At 54.9% G+C, this 24,409-nt stretch overlaps 3 protein-coding genes across 3 annotated transcripts in view; all 3 read right to left on the minus strand.

Annotated features, from left to right (window-relative positions):
• The window catches only part of ABL1 (ABL proto-oncogene 1, non-receptor tyrosine kinase), a 65,437-nt gene extending 62,979 nt beyond the window's left edge, over positions 1-2,458 (minus strand). Inside the window, 1 exon segment of the mRNA XM_042878695.1 lies at positions 1,780-2,458. Within this exon segment, the coding sequence (XP_042734629.1) occupies positions 1,780-1,915 (136 nt within the window). The 5' untranslated portion in view covers positions 1,916-2,458.
• Positions 2,459-6,158: 3,700 nt separating this feature from the next.
• EXOSC2 (exosome component 2) lies at positions 6,159-10,603 on the minus strand. The gene is made up of 9 exons (XM_042879360.1): positions 10,441-10,603; positions 10,255-10,356; positions 10,134-10,179; positions 9,246-9,335; positions 9,033-9,098; positions 8,808-8,876; positions 7,691-7,867; positions 7,364-7,492; positions 6,159-6,959 (listed from the first exon to the last, which is right to left on the minus strand). Exons 1-9 carry the CDS (start codon positions 10,563-10,565, stop codon positions 6,879-6,881), a joined length of 885 nt encoding a protein of 294 aa, XP_042735294.1. The 5' UTR covers positions 10,566-10,603; the 3' UTR covers positions 6,159-6,878.
• A 1,458-nt stretch (positions 10,604-12,061) lies between these two features.
• PRDM12 (PR/SET domain 12) lies at positions 12,062-18,138 on the minus strand. The gene is made up of 5 exons (XM_042879300.1): positions 17,925-18,138; positions 17,049-17,239; positions 16,131-16,286; positions 13,218-13,329; positions 12,062-12,444 (listed from the first exon to the last, which is right to left on the minus strand). Exons 1-5 carry the CDS (start codon positions 18,136-18,138, stop codon positions 12,062-12,064), a joined length of 1,056 nt encoding a protein of 351 aa, XP_042735234.1.
• Positions 18,139-24,409: the final 6,271 nt, after the last annotated feature.

Genomic DNA, 24,409 nt, shown 5'->3' on the forward strand with positions numbered 1-24,409 from the left:
GAACCCGTGGTGCAGCCTTCTCCTGCCTGTATGATGAAGAACCACTTCACAAACTCAAAGGAAGAAACTCCTCCTCGTGTGGATAAGCGACGCTGATCTTTTGCAGTTCTCCTAACAGATGTACTGACCTTGATGTCCCCTTTCAAGTTCATTTTTTTCTAAATCAAGGCACTGAGGTCTCTCATGGACATATGGTACATGGACACTGTAGATTCTATCTTTCTTCACAAGTGTGCTGGGATTTACTGACCTCAGGTCATACCAGCAAAAAGTTACCATCTGCCTGGTCCTGTAAGATGATCAAAAAGGAGCATTTCTGGCTCTTTTGCTACATCAAAACACCAAAGACTGTGAGAATATCGCACCACTTGCACTTTGTGCTCACTGTATCTCCCCTGACCTTGAAACTCTGTCCAAAGCAGTACAAGCAGTGACCAAACTGGGGCCACAGGAGGGGTTTATCACAGCGCTGAGAGCCTGGCTTGGTAAAACCCAGGAGCAACATATCACCAAAGGGTTAAGTGAGCCCTTCTATACCCTACCCTCACAGTAATTAATTTCAATTTCCAAACAACCTCAGCTCACAAGCACTGTGCAAAAGTCAGAAGTAACACAGATGTAACTCAACACAGTATTTACAGCAGTCCATACACAGCATCTCTGACAACACCTTTGCTGAACGCTGCACAAGAATGCTTGGTTCCCTCCAGAAACAGAGAATGAGCTCAAAAGGAAGGCCTAGCTAAAACAAAACTGAGTCAAGGCTTCTCCTCTTAGTAATGGATGACATTCCCACACACAGCAAATATTTCCAGTTTTCATTATAGCTGATTACAGCTCCGGTTTTGTCTTATTCACAAATAAACTTTCTTGTGAGGTCAAAACTATTGAAGAAACCTTGTACAGCTCCCATTTCTCCAGCCTCAGCTAGCAGCCTGGCGCCCGTCCTCTCAAGGACCACCAGAACGGTCAGCAATACCAAGCATTACTCCAAAAAGGATCACTGATACCACATATTTCCACCTGTGTCTTTTGAAAGAGATGCCTTCAGTTTGAAATCTCGTTAAAAAAATAAAAATAAAAAAAAAAAAGGCATTTGAACTCATTTGGAGTTCCACTGCGCTTTTGATTCGCTGTGTTTCCCGAGATTCTCCACCCCCTCTTAATCTGGGTCAGAGGGTTGCTGTACCCCTAACCTGGCCACTTGTGGCCTCCTACACTTAACTCCATGCCAGCACAAGTTACATATTTAACTGGCTATGAGAAACCGCAGACCAACAGTGCTGTAAGCACACGAAGCAAATTAACAAGAAACTACTTCATTCCAACCAGTTGTCACAACAGCAGCATCCACAAACTTCCCAAAAGCAGTCCAGTTTTGTTTCCAAGCCCCTTTTGTAGAGATAATCAACAACACCCTTCACTCACAACAGCATCACCCTCAGCTGGCTGTGGTCTACACCTACGAAACAAACACTTCTCCAGGCCTTAATCCAGAACGCATCCAAGGCAGAAGTGAGAAGTTTATATGATGTTAAAGAGTTATTTCCTTGTATTTCATATTTAGCTGTGCCATAACCTCTTCCCAGGTTTCAAGCAATCTGATATAAGTGAAGCATTAACAAAAACAGGAGTTTTACCTTAAGAAGCAAAAGGGGAGAAAACAACTCCCAAGGAGCGCAGTATGTTTGTATCTAACTGCACTTTGTGAAATCCACATCACATCCAACTCAGCAAATCAAAATCGAACCAAAAGTGAAACCAACTGAAATCTCTCACCGTGTTCCACAAAGACATTGCAGTGCGGGCCCCCATGCCTCGATGACTCCTTCTTCCCTGCTCCTTTGATGAAGTGCAGGGCAGGCAGACTCGGCCTCCTTTGGTCCCCAAGAACTTTTCCAGGCTGCTGCCCCATAAAGCAATTCTGGGCAGCCTCTCCCAGGACAAGAAGCTTCTACAGAAGTCTGCGATCCCCGATCTTCCAGGCTGAGAAGGAGCTGTGAAAGGAGCACGTTGGGGTGGGATGATCTCCAGGTCCCCTTCCAGCCCTACAGTTCGGTGCTCCCGTGCACTGAAGCCACTGCAGAGGAGCAGCAGACGAGCACGGATCCTGCAGACAGCAGCGCGGCTCCCGAGGCGGCTTTATGAAAAAAAAAAACAAAACGGATTAAAAGTTCCAACCAGGCGTTAATGAGCGACGCCGAAGTTTCCTCCTGGAACGCGGCGTGTCGTCCACCGAGTCTGCCTCACAGACGCGAAGCCACGCTCAGGCTCACCCCGGGCAGGACACGCTCATTCCCAGGGACAAGCTTTCCTTTTTTTTCTTTTTTTTTTTCCTCTTTCTCCTTTTCTTTTGCATAGCATTGGGTTAACAAAGGCCAAAGCAACGCGGGTCTGGCTTCACGTCCTCCCGGTGCCGCCCGGCACCGGCATCCCGGCTCCGGCTCCCGGCGCCGACCCGAGGCCCGCCCGCAGCTCGCCGTGCCCTCGGCCCCGCCCGCCGCTACCTCTTCCGTGGCCGGGCCGGGCCCGAGCAGGCGGCCGGGCCGCGGGGGGCCATGGCGGCGTCGAACAGCGGCTGGGCCCGAGCGGGAGGCGGCTGCCTCAGAAGGGCCCGCGGGCCGCCGGGCGAGAGGCGCGAGGCCGACCGCGGAGGAAGAGCCCGCAGCGCGTCCGCCGGAGGTGGGGCTGAGACGGGCGGGGCGGCATCACCGCGAACAGGGCAGGGCAGGGCGGGAGGAAGGGGGACAAAGGGCCGCGGGGGGCGGCGGAGCGCTGAGGGAGATCCCGGAACCCGCGGCGCAGCGCCGTCCCCGGCCGGCGGGGCGGGCAGGAAAACCGCTTCCGGCCACTCCTCCTCCGCCCGCCGCCCGGCCCCGCACAGCCGCGTCCCTGCGCTGCGGATCCGCGCTGCCGTCGCCTGGCGGGGCCGCCCTGCTCCGCACACAAAGCCTCCCGCTCCCCTTGGCGCTGTCAGCGCGCGGCCTGACGCCGGGCCGTAGGACGGACGGGGCGCTGTTCGCACATAGCAAAACGAAGTGAAACCCCCGTTGCGCAGCCCGCTGCGCCGTTAGGAGCGCGTTCCCTGCGGTACGGGGCACACGCTGACACGGGAGATGCTGGTTTTTATGCTCCGGTTCACCTCGAGAACAGAAACCAATGGAGCAGCGGGTTGAGGTCAGGGTGACTCGGTTGAAGCTCTGCTGTTGCTCTCACTCACAATAGAACACACAAATGGCAGTTCTGCCTGCTGCTCACGGTGCCCATCTGGACGTGGACTGCCTTGTCCTTGTACCAGCTCCTCCCTCGTGACAAATCCAAACATGCTCCACGGCTCCAACACCATGCTCAAGGCCCCCAGGCATATTTTCTGTCTCCCACCAACAGCAGTTGAAATGAAGTACTTCATTCAGGCCTACCAGATCCTCCACCTCTGCCATAGCAGCCATTTCTCAGCAAGGATCCCAAACCATTTTTATTGTATTTCCCTATCAGTGACTCAGACTGCAGGTAACTCAGGTTGTTTACACGCAGTAAAAAGAAGTTCTAGTTCCCAATGTGCTGGGACAAATCCAAGGCCATGTCTCTTCAGCTCCACAGAATTCCTCCAAGTTTATCTCAGTAATAGAGATCAGCTTCTCACTGTGGTGATGCAAGCTCCTTCACTCTAGCACAGACCCTGTATGATCCCACAGGCTGAAGGAAACTGAGGAAACAGAGCTGAGCAACTTGAGAGAGAACTGTTAACAGGTTAGTAAAAAACACCATCCTTTACTGTAAAAGTTATTCCTTTCTGGATACGACTGGAGCGTTTTGGATAGTCTTTATCAGACACCACAGTAGGACTGAAGCAGAGTGAACTCCATAAGGTATTTCAGTATGTTCTCTATTTACCTTCCATAGTGTGTGAGTTGTTACACCTAACAGCTGCTATGATGTTCTCTCCATTTCCTCCATAACAACATATTAAACTTCTTTACAAATGCCAAACTTCAGCATATTAATTGCTGGTCCTCAGGAACCTGAGACGACCATTTGAAGGCTGCCTTTTGTCTCAGTGGAATTTCAGTATCTCCTCAGGCTTTGCATTTACACCATTCATGTGAACAGCAAAACTGCACGCAGATGATACAGAAGTAACATAATAGCAGCAGTAACTGGATTAACAATCCATTAGCACAAATCTGAAATCCCAGTGGTTATTAACTGGGAGCGAAGGGAGGGGTTGCTCTTCTCCACATTAGCACATGAATAAAAACTGGCACCAAGAAGCAGGACATTTATTTCTACAGATTTTGTGCCGTAGTTTCTGCAGACAAACTCACCAGTGCTTACACTCTTATGTGAACCTGCAATGGACAGAGGGGTCCTGGCTTTCCCATCCCGCTTGCCAGACCTCCTCCCTCATCTCTGGTAAGCAATGGGGAAAAGCCATTTGCTATAAAGCCTCTATGGATACTGTGAGCCTCAGCTTGTGAAGTGGATGAGCACTGCGGCTCTCACTGTTTATCTGAGACAAACCCACAGGGCTTCAATCACATTAACAGTAAATGACTGCTGGGCAGGTACTTCTCTTAGATTCCTTTGAAACTGCTCGGGAAGTTTCTCCCTCCCATCTCTTTAGCCGCTGGTTTGCAAAGCTGCGCTAGATGGAGCTGCAGGAACTGCCAGCAATGCCCGCGCGGAAGCCCTGTTGGAGGATTTAGCTCTGGGCATTGCGCGGCCCCGGCTGAATTTGCAGAGAACAGCAATGACCCCTCGTGGCCGTGGAGAAAAGCATCAGCACCGTCACCCCCATAGTTCAGAAACGATGAATAAGCAAATCTTTCCTGCTGGTGCTCCAATTCTTAGGTCAAAGAACAAAAGTGCCAGGAGCTGGATGAGTCACGTACTCATATCCTCAAGGCATTGAGCAGCTGAAGCAGTCTAGACCTTGAGCTCATTGTTTCTCAAGTTGAATATTCATTTATTGAGCATAAGCAACCAAAGTTGTTCATGCTGGGAAGTGTTGGCATGAGAGCCTACAGTCTGCTAAAGCTTTTAGCCTCTTTGTGCTGTTCCTGCCCACACAAATGTGGGTAATGCTGATACCAGCCTCACACACAGACCTGACAGTGTCACCATCAGGCTTCAGTCCTCAGCCTTTCCAGATCATCTTGTGAAAACAATCACATCCTCACTTCCTAGGGAACCTTCCCAACACTCAGAAATAACAGTTCCTGGACCTTGCATGGGACAGTCCACCAACACATCCTTGGAAATTTAAGTGCTATTTTATAGAGGCAGCATGGAGTGAAGTTTGAGTCTTGCAGCAGCAGAATGGATTACCTGTGTCCTTGCTTGTCCTCAGCCACTGAGCTCCATAATGCTCTGGTATTTAGGCAGCAGCATTGGTGGCAAACACCCAGCCCTTGTTTTTTGGAAGGAAATGAAGCAGAGCTGCTGAAGATTACTACAAACACGATCCAAAGGTGCCACCTAGTGCTTACTCTTAACCACAGGCAGAGCAGTCTAAATCAGATGAGAAGCAAGGAAGGGTATTTCCAGTTTCCAGGAAAAGACTGAGCAGTTTTCTTCCTTTAGAAGATGCAAGGCAAGATGAAAATTTGAAATGCCATAACCAGACACAGGGATAATTAGGGCAGACTTCTTGCTTTTTCAGTTTCTAACAAAGTACAGCACAGAAGTGCATGCAGCTCTAATAAAAAATTACACACATCACATACAAACAGCTCTAATTCAGCTAATACCAGAGATCTGAAAGGATACTGAAACAAAAACATCACATCCATTCTGAGGCAGGGAAGGCAGGTGATGGAGTGCAATGTGGAGTGCACTGCCCTGCGGATGTGGCCACCTGGCCAATGTCTGCTGGGCTCCCCTTTCTCCCCTAACAAAGCTGCACAACACGCCTTTCCTGCAAAGAAATCTTGAGAGAAAGCCACTATGAACAGTGCCAGATAATCTACTTACTCACCCCACATGGAAAACTTGGTGAAGAAGAAGGTGAACTGCTTGAAAAGGCTGAAGAACAACTAAAGAGGAGGCAAGAGGACAGTTCAACCATTTAAGTCTCCTGGTAGAAGAAAACTTCAAGCCAGCTGTAGTTCTCTGCCTAGACCAAATTTGAGAGCAAGAAAAGCCAAGGCATGCACCAATGACTATTTAAATTACAAGAACTTTATTGAAATGTAAAGCATTTCATAGAAAACAACACCAGAGCCTCCTCAGATAAAGAGCTCACCACATCACAAATATAAAAGGGACCAGCAGGATAAAGAGACTGAGAAGGCACTGCTCACCCATGGCTACCTTGCCCATCTGGACAGCCACATCCGAACTCAAACCCTTAGGACACAGAAGCCATGAACAACAAACACACAAAACATGGCTCAAAATAATCTAAGGACTCATACTTGTGAAGTCTCAAAAAAAGAAAAAAAACCCACACAAATCTGAGTCAAAGGACAGATTGGCAGATCTGTGTCATAATAAAGGAAAATCAAAACCATTTTAAAAGCCTCTGGGGAGAAAGAAGCCAAGCACAAAACACATCCCCTCCTCCCTAACTTCCTAGAAGTTCAGGAGCACTATACACAGCAACAAGTGTCATGAGATATGTCCCAATTGCATCTGTGTCTTCATAAAGGTCAGGTATCTATTTCCCAGGCTGCTGCACTAAAAGGCTATTGTACTTAAGTACTATTTAGTACTATTGTACTAAAAGGGCTCAGGAGATATTCAAGGAGTTTAAATGACCAATTGTGGGAGTTTCTGAAGTGTGGAATGGACACTGGTGACTGGAACACTGATTAAAAAAAAAGTACTGAGAACCAAAAGCTGCCATGGTGGGGATTTTAAAGTGACCTCTTGTAGCACTACCCCTCTAGATCCAGCAACTTCTGTCGGGTTTCCAGAACAATCTCCTCCATCACCTCTGGTTTCAGAATGTCCTTGATCTGGAATGGAAAGAAAAGTCACATTGGCACCGAAGAAAAGTTACTAGCATTGCACTTGAAGATAACTTTGGGCTAACACCTCTTATAAAGACCATAAGAAATCAAAGGAAAGGCTAAAAGCCTTAACTGAAGGCCATTCTGCGCTGACTGCAAGGCTCCCCCAGTTGGAGCTCTTGCTGCACACTTTTTCCTCTGTGATTGTTTAAGTTCTACCAGGATATCACACATGTCCAAGGCAATTTACGTCATGCATGAGAGCAGAAGTTCATATTGTCACTACAAATCTTTTGGAAGGACAAAAGGAAGCCCCACCACGTAACTTACTGACTTCAACAGCGGCAGATTCAGCCTTCCCAATCCCTTCCCACGCTGTGGAATAAAGTAAACAGCGCTGGTTTCGGTACCTGATGAGGAAGGGATGCCTCATAGCAATACAGGATGCTAGTGTCAAAGAGCATCAACTTCTGAGTAACCAGAGCCACAATGCAGTTTCTGAGCCGTGAGATCACCTCCCGGTCAGACAGGGGAACTGGCTGAGGAAGGACAGAGGAACAGAGATGAATACACAGGGAAATAATGCAAGCCTTCTGGAAAATAAACATTTTGCCACAAATCCAATACCACTTCTTGAACATCTTAAGTGATTCACATGGCTCTAGATCTCCTAGTGGATCACAGCTAGCAAAACACCACTGGTAGAACACAGCTCATCATTTTCCCTGTCCCCTCACCTCTAAGTTGGTTGTAAAGCCCCCTGCTTCTTCATCTTTCTGTTCTGGAGTTGGGTAGATCCAGATGAAACCGTTGTTACCGAGGATCACAGATGCACCACAGGGCAAGTCATGGAAGTGAGTCTTCTGGCGTTTCACAAGGGAGGGCGAGACCTGAACAAGCACACCCTGGCCAAGCTGAAGAAGAGACCATGAGACTCAGCATGAGAGACAGTGTGCTGCCACAGGTAATAACCAGTCACCGACATGCACTGCACTCCTGGTCTAGGAACCAGTCAATTTAACATCGTTTCCCGTGAAACAGTGAATATAAAACCTGCTTGCCTCTGGGAGTGCTGGGAGGATTAGCTAATGCCTCTGCAGTCCTTTGAAGATGAAGAATACTCTCAGTGCTTAGGACAAATGTTAATAATATCTTGATTGTAACTAGACATCAACCATCCTGCAGAAAAATGAGGACTGAGAGGCCCAATTTAGCAGAACACTTTCCCCCTTAATCCAGTCGCTGTCCTTCACCCTTTGTGCAAAAAGCACATTTTGCTTTCATCTTTTAAGTGCTAATACCCTCGGTCTGGTAATCCCAACTGCAGCCTACGCTCCAGTGGCCCCTTGGCTTATTTCAATGCGCAAAAACAGAGATAAATGCCAACTGCATAAAGCCTAAAATAGAGCCCTGGAGTGAGAAGCAAGCCCTGGGGACAATGGCCTGCAGAAGAAGAGTGATAAAGTTCGAGCTAGAAGATTTTTCTCCTCAGAGCTCAACTGGTGGGAGAAACAGATTCACGCAATAAGTTTGGAGAAGAAAAGCAGCAGTTCAGAGGGCATTCTGTCTGCATTGAAGAACTCTGCTCTGAGCTCCCACACAGGAGCTAAAATTCTTCCTAACTTACTGACGTGGGTACATCATGCTCTACTCCAGAGCTTTTTTTTCCTTAAAGATCTCCCCCCAAAGCCCCATCCTGCTGCCATCTCGATATAAATTCAAAGAAATTCTACTGACATGGATAGAATTGCACTGTATTTAACAAAGGTCTGACCTCCTAACAGACTTCCGAGCACCAGGGTTAGACACTCATGCAATCTACCTGGCAAAAAATTAGGCTTTTGAGCGACTTACCTTCCCATATTTCAGACTCCTGGTGTGCAGCGATACAGCCCCATCAGAAAACACAGACTGCACCTCTGCCTGTCAGTGCCTCTTAAGGAAACACACTTCCTCCTGCTGCCCTGTGCCAACAGCCACCAGCTGCCCAAGCAGTGAGCTCTTCCTGCCTGGCTGAGGCCTGGCTGTTCCCCCATGCCCCTCAACTCTTCTGTCTGAGTACAAGCAGTGCAAGGATACACTGATGAGGTCCCCTTCCTGCAGATAGTCCCTCATTGCAAGCTCGTCTTCAGCTGATCTCCTTCTCTGAAAAGGACAATGCAAGAAAAGTTACACGTCACGTCGAATGAGAAAACATTAATTAACAGCTACACGAAGGAAGGATCATCCAAGGCATCCTGCCCTGCCGCAGAAGGCAGCAATTTGGAACTTCTCTGCGCAAATTGCACTCACCAGTTCCCCACCAGGTAAATTCATAGACGACAACAACAGGACTGAATCCAGCCTCGAATTGGTTTCCACTTTCCATCGTTTCTGCTGAACCTGAAGAAGAAAAATGATGTTAATGTACACTCAGAATATGAACAAAACCTCGTCAGCAGCGTGGGAAGTCACACAGCTCTACAGCAATGCACCATGACAGCCACAAGAAATTACCAGCCAGTGCAGCAGGGGCTGTCAGAGAATCACAGCATCGTTTCAGTTGGAAGGGATCCCTAAAAGCCATCTGGCACAACTCCCTGCAATGAACAGGGACATCTGCAGGTCCCTCAGGTGCACAGAGCCCTGTCCAGCTCTGACCCTGGGTGTCTGCAAGGATGAGGCAACCACCACCACCCTGAGAAACTTGTGACAGTGCCTCACTGCCCTTACTGTAAAAGACCTTATACTGAATGTAAATCTCCCCTGTTTAGATTGAAACCATTTCTCCTTGACCTATCACAACAGACCCTAGTAAAAAATCCGTCCCCATCTTTCTTACAGCCCCTTTAGATACTGACAGGCCTCTCTCAGCTCTCCCCAGAGCCATCTCTTCTCCGTGCTGCACAGCCCCAACTCTCAGCCTGTCCTCACGGGGAGGTGTTCCATCCCTCGGATTGTTTTTGCAGCCCTCCTCTGGACGTGCTCCAACAGATCCGTGTCTCTCCTGCACTGAGGATGCCCCATCAGATCGCAGTGCTCCAGGTGAGGTCTCACCAGAGGGCAGGACCACCTCCCTGCCCCGCTGGTCGCACTGCACCGGATGCAGCCCATGACACGGTTTGCTCTCTGGGCTGCAAGATCTCGCTCTTGGCTTTGTTGGACCTCATGACGTTCTCCTGGGCCCTCCCGGATCCTCACCTCCGTGATCCTCCCGACCACGATGTCTCCGACCTCGCCGTTGTACCTGGCGGTGGGACAGAGCACAGCATTACACGGCCCTTTCCTCAAACCCCCACGGGCAGCCCAGCCCTCAGCTCACCTGGTCTTCAGCGGCGTGACGCACACCAGCTTGTTCACTCTCTCCACAGCGCCGGCCACCGAGGCGACGAGCTTCTCCTCGTCCACGTAGGTGCCGTGGCCCCTGCAGACAGAGCGGACGTGTAAGGAGAGCCCAAGAGCGGCCTGCCTCGTCCCCTCACCGCATCCCCGCTGCCGCCGTCCCCACCTCATGTATCCCGTGTCCGTAGTGATGGTGTCTCCGGGCACCACCAGGTGCTTCTCGCCGCTCCGCCGCCCGCTCGGCCCCACCGCCTTGCGGATCACCGGCAACCGCATGGCCACCGCCGCCATCTTGGGTGTGGGCAGTAGGGCGCCGGCGCCCCCTATTTACACGTGCCTTCCGGCCGCCATCTTGACTGCGGGCAAAAGCGCACTTGAGGCGTGGGTGCCGCCATCTTGAGTGAGGGCCTCAGCGAGAGATATATCGGCTGGGTGCGGGGCGGCCATTTTGGATCCTGGCAGGGAGATTGGGAGGGGGGGGGGGGAAGGAGGGCAGGGCGCGTTTAGTGCGGGCGGAGCGTCTCCATCGCTCTCTCAAGGGAAACTGAGGCACTTCGTACCGACGTGAGGGAAAGGGGACAACGATTCGGGCAGCCGGGAGCAGAGTCCCTGCCCTGATTTCTGGGGTTGGTGCTCTGTGATTTTCCGCCCTCTGCTCCCCCCTCGCAGCCGCCCGCTACACGATAAACGTCCCGAGTCGGTTTTATTTAGAGTACAAGAGAGAGGTACAAATGTATTTACACCGTGTGCATATACAATCAAATAATATATAATATCAAAGTTTTGTAAATAATGTTTTACATAAATATTTACAAAGTTAAAGTGACGGGGTTTGTTTTTTTTTTCCTTTTTTTTTTTTTTTTTCTTTTTTTTTTTTTTTTTCTTTTTTTTTTTTTTTTTTTTTTTTTCTGGAAGTAAAACAGAGTTTGTGAGAACTTTATACACCTCAGACTTATAACGAATAGCGGAACACCTTCCTAGCGTTATGGTACAGAGCTGCTCCGGGCTGTGCGGGACTGCAGAGGGCAGCAGAAGTCCCAGCTGAGCGCTCCATCAGGGCTGCGGGGAGCAATGCGGGGCGCCCCATCGGCTGCTGGGCTGTCATTGCACCGTTTGAGTCGGAAGAGACCCCTAAAAGCCGTCTGGTCCACCTCCCTGCAGTGAACAGGGACACCCGCAGCTCCGGCGGTGCTCAGAGCCCCGTCCAGCCTGACCTCGGCTGCCTCACAGCTTCTCTCAGCCTCCCGCACAGGGGAGGCGTTCCGTCCCTTGGTGGCTCTCAGCTCACCCCCTCCACCACGGCACCTGCAGACAAACCCCAGGGCACAGCTGGGGCTACAGGGACCGGGAGGAAAACCCAACTTGGCTGAAGTGGGACTGCCAGGGAGAGAAATCTGTCTCTTGGGAAGAGCTGCCATAGACAAAGCTGATGGCAGCAGCGGGGCTGTGCCACGTCTCCCTGCTGGGCATTCACTGGCACAGAGGAGAAGGGACAAGAGCAATTTTTCCTCCTATCAAATTATCTGTAGAGCAGTGACTCGTCCAGGTGCAGCTCCAGCGCCGAATGCACCAGCAAATCCACACGGGACATCCCGCCGTGCCCTCCCACGCTCCCTTCCCACTTAACCCCCTGGAAACGGTGATACTGCCAAGGCGATTCAGCACGTAGAGCAGCCCTGCCTCTGCCCCCCTCTCTGCCACAGGCTCCCAGTTCCTCGCACGTCTCAGTGCCAGTCTTTGCCTGCAGGCAGCGGCCATCCAGAAGCGTGCTGCTGCCATTCCAGGGCTCACAGCACCATGGTGGGGATGTGATGGGCCAGGGAGGCGGGATGGGGAACGGGCAGGGCGGGCGAGTGAGCCTGCAGGGAGGCGTTGGGGGGCCGATGACGGGCACTTTTCTGGTGCGCCCGCAGCCCGGCGAGCTGGGAGTAGGCACTTTGGCAAACCTGGCACTTGTAGGGCCGCTCACCAGTGTGCAAGCGGACGTGGTTACGGAGGGTGGAGGACTGGCTGAAGCGACGGTTGCAGAAGCGGCACACGAAAGGCTTGTCCAGGGTGTGGATGCGCATGTGGGAGCGCAGGTTGCTGCGGGAGTTGAAGCCGCGGTGGCAGATGACGCAGCGCATGCGGCCCGTGGTGCTGGCTCCTGTCTCCACTGCGTGGAAGTCCTCTGGGAGCAACAAGGGGGAACAGTCAGGCAGTGCCCTGTGGGCTCACCCCATTCCCAAGCCATAAGTAACCGCCCCGTGCCCCAGCTGCACGCCGCACCCACAGCGGTGGTGACGCAGGAAGGCGACGAGGAGCTCTCAGCGGGGATCTGCAGCTGTAACAGACCTGCTTCAGCCCCAGCTTCTCCCCCAGCCCTGCTGGGCTCCGCTTTGGGGCTCGCTCAGAGCCCTTTGGGGACTCGGTTCAGCGCGCAGCATTCCCCAAAGGGCTCAGGAGCTCCACTGCCTGCCCATGGGAGCTGCTGAGACAGGCAGAGTGCCAAAGCCTCCTGCACTGGCTTGGTGGAGAAAGAAGGGTTTGCGCCGTTAAATGCAGAGCAGGGAAATAGAAGAGTGCATCCCGGCACCTCACAGCATGTTGGGGCTCCTTCCTCCCTGCCTGGCAGCTCCACACTGGGTCAGGCAGTGGCTGCTGGCACAACCCCAGCCATGGGCACGCTGACACCGAGGGATCCCAAATCACCGGGGATCTGCTCAAACTGCAGGCTCTGTTTTGGGGGAGATGAGCTCTGTCTTACAGGTGAAGCTGACCAGCTCCTTTCTGTAGGATCGTGGGGATATGGAGAGCTGCGTGTCCATGGGACATGCTGTGCTGCTCAGAGATCCGTATGCTTGCCCTCAGAGAGCTGTAAGTCCCTGCCCCATACCCACCCTGGCCACAAAGCTGGGGATGGGGTGAGCAGGGAATAACATGGCTGTTTTTGCTGTCACCTACCATGTTTGTTCTTCTTCTGCTCCTCTTCCAGCCCTGGGACACCTGGGATGCCCAGGAAGGTGTTGTGCGAGTTCCCATACCAGACCAGCAGCTCTTGATCCGGAGGAATCATCTGGAGAAGGAACACAGATGGGGGTGTTGGGGTAGCACACCAAGCAGCTCTACCCGCATCCTCAGCCGGTTGTTTCAGACTCCTGCAAGGTCCCACTGCCATCAGCACTGCTGAATGCCCCCAGCACTCCCCAGGCCGTGGGCCAGGCACGGCGCTGATCACACTGACAGTGTACACTGAGCGCTGTGTACTGATGGCACTGAGCTGCACCTCGGTCTTCCCCAGGTCCAGGAGCAGGAAAAGGAGCAGCAGTGGGGCACAGATTCCCATAGCTGAAGGAGATGGAGGTGTGGCACAGCACATACAGACATGGAGAAATAAGCTACCGTGTGCCCACAAACCGCAGCAAGGAGCAATGACACAGAGATCGGACATGGTGCCATACGCAGTGCTCTGCATGGAGCCCTCGGCACTCCCTGCTGCTGGACACAGCAGCATCTCCCATCCCAGCAGGGTCATTCCCCAGCAGTAGAAATTCAGGTGGAAATGCAGATGCAGCCTTGGGCTCGGCCAGCGTAGGGAACCAGCTGAGATCCCAGCGGCTGCTGCAGGAGAGCGTGGTCCAGGCGTGAGATGCTGCCTCTTCCAAAGCCCCATTGCCTGCACCAGCCCAAGCGGAGAGCAGGAAGGGCTTTTCTATCAGCACTGCTCCTGTTCCTATGGGATGACAGCACTCCTCCCACCCTTGATGTTTGGGTTCTGGTTCCTCACTGCAGTGAGAGCTGCCAGGAGCAGCGCCCGAGCAGCCCCTGCAGCACAGCCATGGCCAGAGGATGGATGTCTCACACCACAGCAGCCGCATAAGGCAACGCTCACAGCAACACCACCCTGCAAAAATACATATCTTTTCCCCTTGCAAGTCCCTAGCATTATTAGGATCTAATTTAGAGAATACTGGGTTTCAGAGGTTTGCTTTCCATACACAGAGTTCAGGAAAAGCATTTTTCCCTACGAAGCAGAATTGAAAGTCAGGTCGCCGTAGCACTGTTGAAGTGCCTGATTTTAAGCACCTGAAAGCAGCGGTGCTTTGGCTCCATCTGTTCACATTTCAGCATGTGGACTTGACTGTGGTTACAGAATCTGAGAGATGGGACCATCGCTTCCCGTCCCAAACCAGTGCTGTTCCTCGCCGTCATTTTCTTTTTAACAGAAAATGAGTTCTTTTTAATAGAAAGAAATATTGCTAGAAAGATTTTCAAGAAGCACACACACACACACACACACATGTGAATCAGGTTTGTGCATGTCCATGTGGATGTGTGCGCTCTGCTGGGGCTGGTGCACACCCACAGCAGTGCATCCACCTGCACACAGCCCGGAGCCGTGCCACCACGGCGCCTCACAGCTTTCCAACCTGAGGCCAACCTCACCACCCTCACTGCTTTTTCCAACAGCAACAATTTAGAATTGGCAAGGAACGGAATGGGAGAAGCAAACTGGGAAGGATGAGTGGGAACGGGCAAAAAACACATGAAAATAGGAATGCCAAATAGCACCAGAAGCCCCCCTAAAAATGATTTGTCACCTTAGAGATGCAGCAACACCTCTCTCTCTGCCCCACAATATTTCATTTATGTGGCTCTGAGTTAAGGGATTAGCGAGCAGAGTTTTCCTTTCAGAAGGAAAACCAAACCCCCCTCCTGTTTTTGTTTCTCTTTTTGGTGCACAAACCTCACGCAGTTGGAACCAGCAGCCGCTACCAGTTACTACCATGCCCTGATGGCAGCAGCACAGCAGCACCTCCTGTCCCCACGTCCCCTCCGCACAGAGCTCAGAGCTCTCAGCACTTCAACTGTCTGCGTACAGGGAATTAAACTCGGCAGCCCCTGCACTCAGATGGTTATGGCCGTGCAAAGCCCCTGCTCACACCCTGCACATCACCATCCCACGCACCTCGTCGGCTGGCAGGGTGAGGTCTGTGCAGGATGACAAACACGGTGTGCTCCCAACTGCACGGATGTTGCCTGGAATTATTTTGCTTCTTTGCATGATGTAAGAATCAAAACAAACTGAGCTAATGCCGCTAATGCTACACCAGCTGCCCACAGGAGCATCAGGACCTAAAGCTGGGTGCAGCAAAAGCCTGCAAAGGGATGTGCAGAACAGGGAGAGCAGCTCGGAGCTCCTCCCCACCCCACTGCTCCCATCCCTGGGGTGCTGCCTCAGTGCTGCGCTGCTGCCCACAGAGCAGCTGATTCTCTGGAGCCCCTGCTCATGGGATGGGCGGCTGCCCGTGCTCCTGCCCAGCCAAGACAGCCTCCCAGCAGCAGTGGGGTGAGACGGTGCTGCCCCCTTTCCCACCTCTCCAACCCACACAGTTGCTTGGTGACATCCCTGTGATGCCATCACCCTTCACTGCAGCAGCAGTGGTTCATGGGGATGCATTTACTGCCAGAGCCGTGGTGACCTCCGGGTAAAAGCTGCAGAGCAGAGCACAGCCTTCACCTGGATTTCACAGAAGCCCTCAGCTTGGGTTGGTGTTCTACACTCAATCCTGTCTCTCGATACAGCACGGGAATTCTGCTCCTGCCCACAGGGTGACAAACAGTGCCGGGATTGCAGGGATTGTTCAGATGTTGTGCTCCAAAGTGAGCCTGCTCAGCGTTTGCTCTCACTCTGCACAGCACGCATCGGTGCATCCGCCAAGAGGGAACAGAGGGAACAGAGCTTTGTTGCCTCCCCAGAGCCCATGCATGGCGTTACCCCGTACGTCTGGGTGCCAGGGTGCTCCCACAAGCGGTCCAGCAGCAGCCCCAAAAACAAGGGAAGGTCAGCAGGGTGGGATTTCTGCACCCACATACCTCAATGGCTTTATAGAAGATGCTGTTCCCGATCTGCACCACCTCCAGGTTCTGCTCCTGCTCGTTGCGGGCACACTTGATGTAGGTCATCCAGCTGCGATGGTCCTCCTGGCTGGCATCAATGAAGTACCGCACCGTGCCGTCCTCGTTGAAGACCTGGGAGGGGAGCACAGGGCTGTAGCGGCGCTGCCTGCAGCGAGCCAAGCCCTTCCCACAGCCCCAGAGCCAGGGGATGCTCTGAGATAATGTCTCCAAAGCCAGCACGGCCTCGGGGCTGAGACCTCGGGGAGATGCGGCCGCCGGGCTGAGGATGGCGGAGCCTCGCGGCGCAGGACGCGCGTCACAGCGGAGCCGGCCGGGCACAGCCTGGCAGCCCAGCTCCCCGCATCTGTTCTGTGGCCCCAAAAGGGCCGCTCGGTGCGCCGCCAGCACCTCGGGGAGATCTGTCCCTGCGTGAAGGAGGAAGGCACCTGCCAGAGCCAGTCCTTGTGGGCTATGCTTTGTGGGGCAGCGGCAGAAGTGAGGCGAGCTTTGCCGTGCGTGAGGCAATCATAACAAGAAGTGCGAGTCTGGGGCTGAGTGAAAGTGGAAATGGGAGCAAAACGCTCCCTGCAGCCGCAGCGCCTCGGCTGCTCACATCACCCCAAAACCCACAGCACCGCTGCAAGGCTGGGACAAAGCAGGGATGCGGCAGAGCCATTGTGTCGCTGGGAGCGCGGCGGGGAGCGGCCAGCCGGGAGCATCAGCTCTGTGGAAGGACAGGGCGGGAGGTGACAAAGCGGTGCGGCATGGGGACACCCCGAGGGCTGCGCTCCGGAGCTCCTGCCCTGGGGGAGGCTGGGGAAAACTGAGGCACGGGGAAGGGCTCACGAAGCACAGGTCGGAGCGCCGCCACCCCGCGTCCTGCAGGACCGTTACCTCCCACATCAGGTTGTTGTTCTTGCACAGGTCCACGTGCTCCGGCGAGATCACCCTGCCCGTGAACGGCCCCATCTCGGTGCCGGCCTTGATCCACGTCTTGGAGAAGATGCCGAGCCCTTCCCCGGGGATGGAGCTCTGAGCGATGATCACTTCCGACGGCAGCACCAGGCTGGAGAGCTTCTGCACCTCTGCGGCGACGGGAGCGCGGTCAGAACGGGGCCCCCCAGCCCTCCCCAGCCCACGGAGCACCCACAAAGCGCTGCTTTGTGCCCCCGGCCCCGGGCTGAGCCCTGTCGACGCCCTGCCGCGCCCCTCCAAAGCGGTACCCGGATCCCTCGGGGCATTAAGCGGTACCTGGGAACAGCGGCCCGGGCTGGGCAGGGAGCGGGGCTGGGAAAGGGGGTTAAATGGTGTCTATTTCGGCCCATCCAGCAATTTGTCACGCTGTTAAAGTGATCTGCATTCATTAAACTCAACTCGAAAGAAATTGCTAATTCTAAATTCATTAGTCCTTTAGGAATGCTGTAGCGGTACATTGCGGCTGAATGGCGCGAGGGCTTGTTTAAAAGGGCCCAGGAATTCCTCTTACAAAATGGGGAGATGAGATGGTTGACATATCGTGAATGGAAATGGAATTAGCCTTCATGGTAAATTAAGAGAGGAACAGAAATCCGAGAGGGGGAAAAGGGAGCGGGGCCGCGAGAAGGGACATTGTGCGGGGCTGAATGCGGCGGGGACGGAGCCCCGGCCCCCACCCCCGCGGTTTAAGTGGGAACTTTCTCAGGTCAAGCCCGAGTTAACCACATGAATTTAAAGCCCTTCTTTCGCCGTCAGCCGCTGTGACACACCCGGGGGAGCGGGGCCGCGACTCACCTCCGGAGAAGGACTGCGCCAGCACTTCGGCCGTGAAGGCGGTCTTGGGGCTGCTCTTCTCCTCGAAGAGCTGCTCGCCCAGCACGTTCCTCCAGCGGCCGTAGAGGAAGCTGTGCAGGATGTCGGACGTGATCACCTCGGCCAGGGAGAGCCCCTGCGGCTTCAGGCCGGGCTTCAGCACCAGGGCTTCGGCGGGCAGCACCGAGCCCATCATGGGGGCGAGGCGGGCGGCCGGGCTCCGTGCGGCTCGGCGGCTCCCGCCCGCCTATATATGAGCTTCATTGACCCTCCTAATTGGTTATTAATGACCTCCCTGACGTTGGAGGAGCGACTGGGGCTGCCGGAGCGAGGCGAGCCGTCGGAGCCCCCCTCCCCTCCATCCCTCCCCTCCCGGGGGTGGGGTGGCTGGAGGGAGGGACACGGCACACACAGCCGCACACACACATCCACATCCACACACACACACACACACACACACAAACACGCACACACGCACCGACTCGGCACCCCCCCGCACCCCCTCCCGCCCGCCCGCCCCGTCGGGCACCACTCGCTCCGACTGCTCCGCTTCGCCCTCGGCGTCTCCCAGCCGGCCCCGGAGCTCGTTCCGGGGACAAAACGCTGCGCTTTGGGGCCGCGGAGCTCCACAACGAAATCCGCCTCCCCGAAGCCGCCACACACCGATTCTCCGAGCCGTTCGGCCCCCGACGCCGCGGGGTAACGGGCAGAGCTCCGGCGGACCGGATCCACGCGGTCCCGTCCGCCCTCGACGGCTTTCGCTCTCGGTTCCTGGGAGCGGACTCGGGGAGACGTACGGAGCTTGGCGCCGGCCCGGAACCCCGAGCACTGGGGTCCGTTCCCTAAACGCGGGCGGCCGGCAGCCCCGTATCGGGATCGGCTCCCCCGGCTGTGACAAGTGGGTCCCAAACCCCGCGTCCCCAGGACAGAGACCGGGAAGGCGCCGCGGAACTCAACCGGGTCCCCATCTCTGGGGCTCTGTGCCCGCAGCACCCCTACGTCTGAACCCAAAATTATTCCCGTCCCCTACGGCGACCTCCGCTCCCTCCGAGCCCCGGGCGCTTCGCAGCCACCGCTGGCCCCAGGGTGGCACATTTGTCCCCACAGAGTGACAGAGCGGTCCCCACAGAAGCAGCGCTGCCCTCCCTCCCCCGGGGCTCCGTGCCGGCTCAGCAAAGGGTTAATCTTCCCTGGATTTAAACCCGATCCCGCTGTGTCGGAGCTTAGAGCCCTCTCCGCAGCCCCGTTCTTTTGATTTTCATGGGGACGAGGGGCTGCAAAGGGCCGGGAGGCGGGGGGAGAAGAGCACGGACCCCCAGATTCGCCCAGCACAGCCGGATCCGATATTCCGAGCCCCGCAAAGAGCCGGGGCCGCCCCCAGACTCACCGGGACCCCGCAGCCCCCGGCGGCTTTAGCGGGGTGAGCCCGATGGGCTGCTCTCTCCGCGCAGGGCGGCACGGGGAGCGCTGCTACAGCCCAGGTGCGACCGCTTCTTGCCATTCATCTCACCAAGAAGATGCGCGAATGTCAGAAACCCACTCAAAATGTTGATTACAGAATGCGCTTCTTCGGAAAAAAAAAAAAAAAAAGGCAACGCTCCCTTAGGGCAGGAAGGTTCGCAACCTGCCAGGGCTCGGGGCTGGTTTTAATGCACGCACAAACGGGTTGATTTTCGGGTTTCTGGGCTCCGAAGAGAGCGGCAGCTCCGCGCACAGCGCATCAGGTGGAGCCGCTCCGCCGCCGCGGACGCGCAGTCCCCGCGCTCCATCCCGCACCGCACCGCACCGCACCGCATCGCCTCTCTCGTCGTCCCGCAACAAAACGCTGTCCCCCCTTCTCCCTCTCCTCCCCCAAAACCCTCGAGTTGGGGGTTCGGGGTGGGGGGAAGGAAAAAGGTGGGAGGAAAAAAAAAAAAAATCCTCCCGTTTTGTGCTGGGTTTTAAATATCCCCAGCTGTTTCCCAAACCTTTTTCCCCACCGTAGGTGCTTTGCCCTCCCCCCCACCCCCCCCCCCCGCCGCCGCCCTCCCTTCTCGTTTCTCTTTTTTAATATCGCAGCTATCCCTCCTTTTTAACATTTAGGAGGAAACAAGTTTAATATTCATGGCTGTTAATAGAGAAGGGCCATTATCGCCGCCCCATTGTTCCGAGCCCCGCACAATGCCGCTTGTATTTTCATGTGTATATTCCCAAAGTTCCTTCTGAGCGTTTAGTGAGCACTTTAATATTCATGGGTGTTAATAGAGAAGCCCTCAGTATATTGGCATATTGTTGGGAGGTGTACATATTGGTCTGACTTTGAATAGCCACAGTCCTCTTTTCTTTTGCTCTGTTTTGCAGGGTTGATGGGCCAGGAGTAAATGGGCATTTTTCCCCCCCGTCTCCCCCTTACAGAGAGAACATCTTTATTCCAGTCCCAGACTTTCTGGTTTCCCATTCAGGACCCTCAGAAATAATGTCAGGCAGAAGAAAAGTGGAGCAAATCAATCTTTCATGGTCTTTTTGAGACCAATTTGACATCCATGGACTCTTCTTTTCTTTCACAGCCTACAAGGGGATGGTCAGGATCTGGACAAGGTTGGGGTCTGATGAGGGGAGACATGGGATCATAATGCAGCAAAGAGAGAAAAGAAAAGCAAAACAAGAAAAGATTGCAGGGATGGGGTGATGGAGGAAAAATGAGGGTGAATGACAGTGCAAGAAAGGAGATTAGAGCCCAGCAGCTGCTTTTTGGGGGGTGGGGGGGAGGGGGGAGCTCTCTCCCCTCTTCCAGCCCTCCGCATGAATAGGATTTGAACAGAGCTGAGATTGATTTATAGTTATTGCAGTTGAACATTTATTGCTCTTAAAGAGTGGCGGGGAGAAAAGAGAGAAAAGGGGTTTGAAAAGCTCCTTTCTGTATTAAAGAGGTATCAAATGAAGACTGCTGAGATAATATACAGTGGCCAATGGGAATTTGATTTGCTTTAAAATTTAACTCTTGTGGGGCCGCGGCTGCCGACCGCTCCGGGGCTGCGGGATAAGCGGGGATCGCGGCCGCTCCCGGCGTCGGATCCGCGCATCGCTGCGCGGCTGCGGGCGGCAGAAGCGGGCGGCAGAAGCGGGGCGGATCGCTGCCGCTTCCTCATCGCCGCCGTCGTTGTGCCGCTGCACGGAGGCGCGTGCGGGTTTGTTTTCGTTTTGATTTTTGAAGGATAGAGCGAATGCAAGCGGGACGCGGAGCTACGAAACGAGCGGCGCGGCGAGGAGCCCTTCTCGGAGCGGAGTTTTCCTGCCCTAAAACCTCCGGTTTCTCTCCTCTCCCGCTCCAGAAACGCGAGCGCAGCGCAGTTCCCCCCCCCGGGCGCAGAAAGGAGCCCATTGTTCAGTGGGGAGAAATACATTTTTAGCGGTGATTGAAAGCTCCCCTCTCGTTTGAACTCTAAGAAGAAAGTCCCTGGCAGCGAAGAGCATCCCCCTCCCTCTGCCCCAACATCTGTTTGGAGCAATCCAGGCTCTAGGGCACGGCTCTGCCCCCTCCCAAAGTCATTAAAAAGATATTAGTTGAGCTGAGAAAAGTCCGGCGCGGCCCCCCAGCCGGTGCAGCGGGGGCGAAAAATCATTAAAGACGATTTTGGATTTACCACCAATAGCGGTAGAAGGGACACGCGGGCTCCGAGCCGAAAAGCTCCGCAACGACGAGAGCCGGGCGGTGCCCTCCCCGCTGCCCGCCGTCCCGGTGCCCCAAGCCGGCGTGGCGCAGCGCGTCCGACCCCATCGACGGCTCCGAGCTGCGGGCAGAGGGCGGCGGGAGTGGGGCTGCGAGCGGCTCAGGTGCAGCGGCCGCATCCCCTGCACCACCCCGCGCCGCAAATAGGCCGGAGCCGAGGGAAAGGAGGGGGGCAGGAGGGATCATCGCACCCTGCGGGAGCCGGGGCAGGAGGGATCACCGCACCCCTGCGGCTGCCGCAGGAGCCAGGCGCCTCCGAAGTTGCTAAATGTGTCATTTATTAAAGCATTCAGGGGGCTTTTCTTTGGCGTTTGCTTGCAAACTCACAAAGGCCGAGCTGCTGTTTGGGGGTCTTTTCTGATGGAAAAAGGGCTCGGAGACCCCCGGCACAAAAGAAATCCTGGCAGTGCTTTCAATGGCCGGGACTCAATGAGGGGGACCCTGCGCGCAGCGGGCGGGGGCGAGGGGCCGCCCGGTGCTGCCTGAAAGGCAGGCCTGAATGTAATGGGGAGATCGGCGTTTATTTGTTGGGATCACATTTAATTAGCTTAGTACAACCCTTGAAAGACAAAGGGACCTCAATCTGGATCCAATCTGAAGCTCGTTTGGAGAGCGAGGGCTCCTGGAAAAGTCAAAAGAGAGAAAGGAGAAAGAAAAGGGAGGCTGGGAGAGAAAGGGGCCGGGGGCCCAGCCAGGTGACTGGCACGCGTGAAACAAGGGGGCCTTTTGGGCACAAGGCAGGGCTCAAAAGGGAGGGAGGAAAATAGCCTCTTCCTCAGGTTCTACCTACTTCAACCCTCTGAAGGGGCCGGGGCTGAAAAGCCTCAATAGGGGCTAAGGGGGCTGCAAAGCAAACAGCGGCGCTGGAGAGGGGCTGCGGCCCTGCGAGGCAGCAGTTGGCAGCACTCGGTTATGGGAATGCGCCCAAATGTTCCCCGTGTCCGCAGCGCCCGCGGATGGGGACAGGAGGGGGCCGGGGACACCCAGCCCTCCATGCTGCCCCGTGGCCGTGCGATGGGGCCATCCGGGGGTGTCCCTGGGGGCGCACGCCTCGTGCTGGGCAGCCACGCGTGTCCCCCACTTCGCTTCCCCCGTAGGGAGCTCCGAAGCGGCCGTCCCCAAAGTGCCGCATCTGTGGGATGGAGCTGAGCAGCCTCACCGTGCCCTCGCTCAGCCTTTCCTCTGGCTGGGTTCGGGGTGTCCCCGAGCAGGGCCAGCGATGGTTGGGTCCCGAGGGGGCTCAGAATGCAGAGAGCCTCCAGCACAGCGCCCGGAGCCGGGCTGATCGCACTGCTTGGAGGAGCTTCGGGGCATTCTTTGCCTCGTTTCTCTCTGTGGGAGGCAGCGGAGCTGTGGAGGGAGGTGCTGAGTGCTCTCCCTGCTGCTCCCACTTCATTTCTTGTCTCTTTTTTTTCCCCCTTTTTTTTTTTTTTTTTTTTTTTTTTTTTAAGTAGTAACTCCTGGATTATTTTGATGAGATCACGGTACACAAAAGCAAACAGGGAAGGAAAGAGCCCATCTGTGCACTCCCGGCTCCATCCCAGCGCTCAGCACAGCTCAGGTGGCTGCAGATGAGGGGCGATTGTGGCACATCACGAGGCTGCTGGGGATTGGGACCCTGCAGCCAGAGCTGCCCCGGAACAGGGAGTGTGTATGGACCCCATCCCAGGGCTGGGTGCTGAGGGTGCTCCCCATAGATCGAGGTTACAGGAAGGAGCAAAGAGGGTTTGGGACTGGAGAGGTGGGAAAATCACTGCCTGTGTCCTGCCCTCCAATTGTGAGCTGAGGACAGGGCAGTCGTGTCCCACCGCTGTCTCTCCTGCACAGCACAGTGGTTTCACCAGCACTACAACATCATGCCATGCATCCCACCACCACCTGTCCATCACGCCATCACATCCTTCACCCCATCAACACCTCCTGCACCCCATCCATACCCCCCCCCCCTCTCCCCCCCTCTCCCATCCCATCACAAAGTTCTGCATCCACCCTCTCACCCACATTCCACCACCACGTGCCCATCGTTGGCTGTGAGCAGGGCTGGGCTGTGGGGCCACGCGGCGCAGGCAGGGCTGGGTGACAACGGCAACGAGACCTCGTCAGCCCCAAAGCCTTTGTCATCCCCATTCTCTGCAAAACAAACAGAGCGACGGCCTCTGCTCACCGCAGGACCGACTTCACGTTCCCTGTCCATTGGCCCCAGCCCTGGGAGCAGCTCTGGGCACGGAGTGCTGAGTGATGGCTCGCACAAAGGGACGGCACCGCTAATCCCCACCCCGCAGCACCTGCACCCGGCCGGCCGGGATTAGAGGCAGCGCAGAGATCAGAGGCTGCTTTAGAGCGGCCTTGAAATAGGATTTCCTCAATGATAAGGGGAAGGCTGGGAAGATGTGCCGAGCTCACAGTACCTGCCCCTGCACCTCACCGTGCGCCTTTGGGTCACTGAGCCCCCGAGCTGCAGTGGGAAAACGGCTCTGGGTGCAGGAAAGCGAGGCTGGGAGCAGCCACCCCTCCCACCCACCTTCCTGCAGGCACAGCGCTGCTCCGATCGATGCCCCGTTCAAGTGCTCAAGCAAAAAATGAAGTTCTGTGCCTGCTGTCTGCTTCGATCATCATTTCAGTGCAACTCGCGATGGCCACGGTGCAGTTCGTTCTGGAATCATGCAAAATTAAAGCAGGTGTTTTAGTAGCCTGCCTTCTGCTCTCAAAATAGCCCCACGCCCATCGAGGTGCCCAATATAGAGCAGCATCTGCGTGG

This window comes from Lagopus leucura, unplaced genomic scaffold (assembly GCF_019238085.1).
Source record: "Lagopus leucura isolate 7727_CA_CO unplaced genomic scaffold, USGS_WTPT01 Super-Scaffold_100022, whole genome shotgun sequence".
Classification (NCBI taxonomy): Eukaryota; Metazoa; Chordata; class Aves; order Galliformes; family Phasianidae; genus Lagopus; species Lagopus leucura.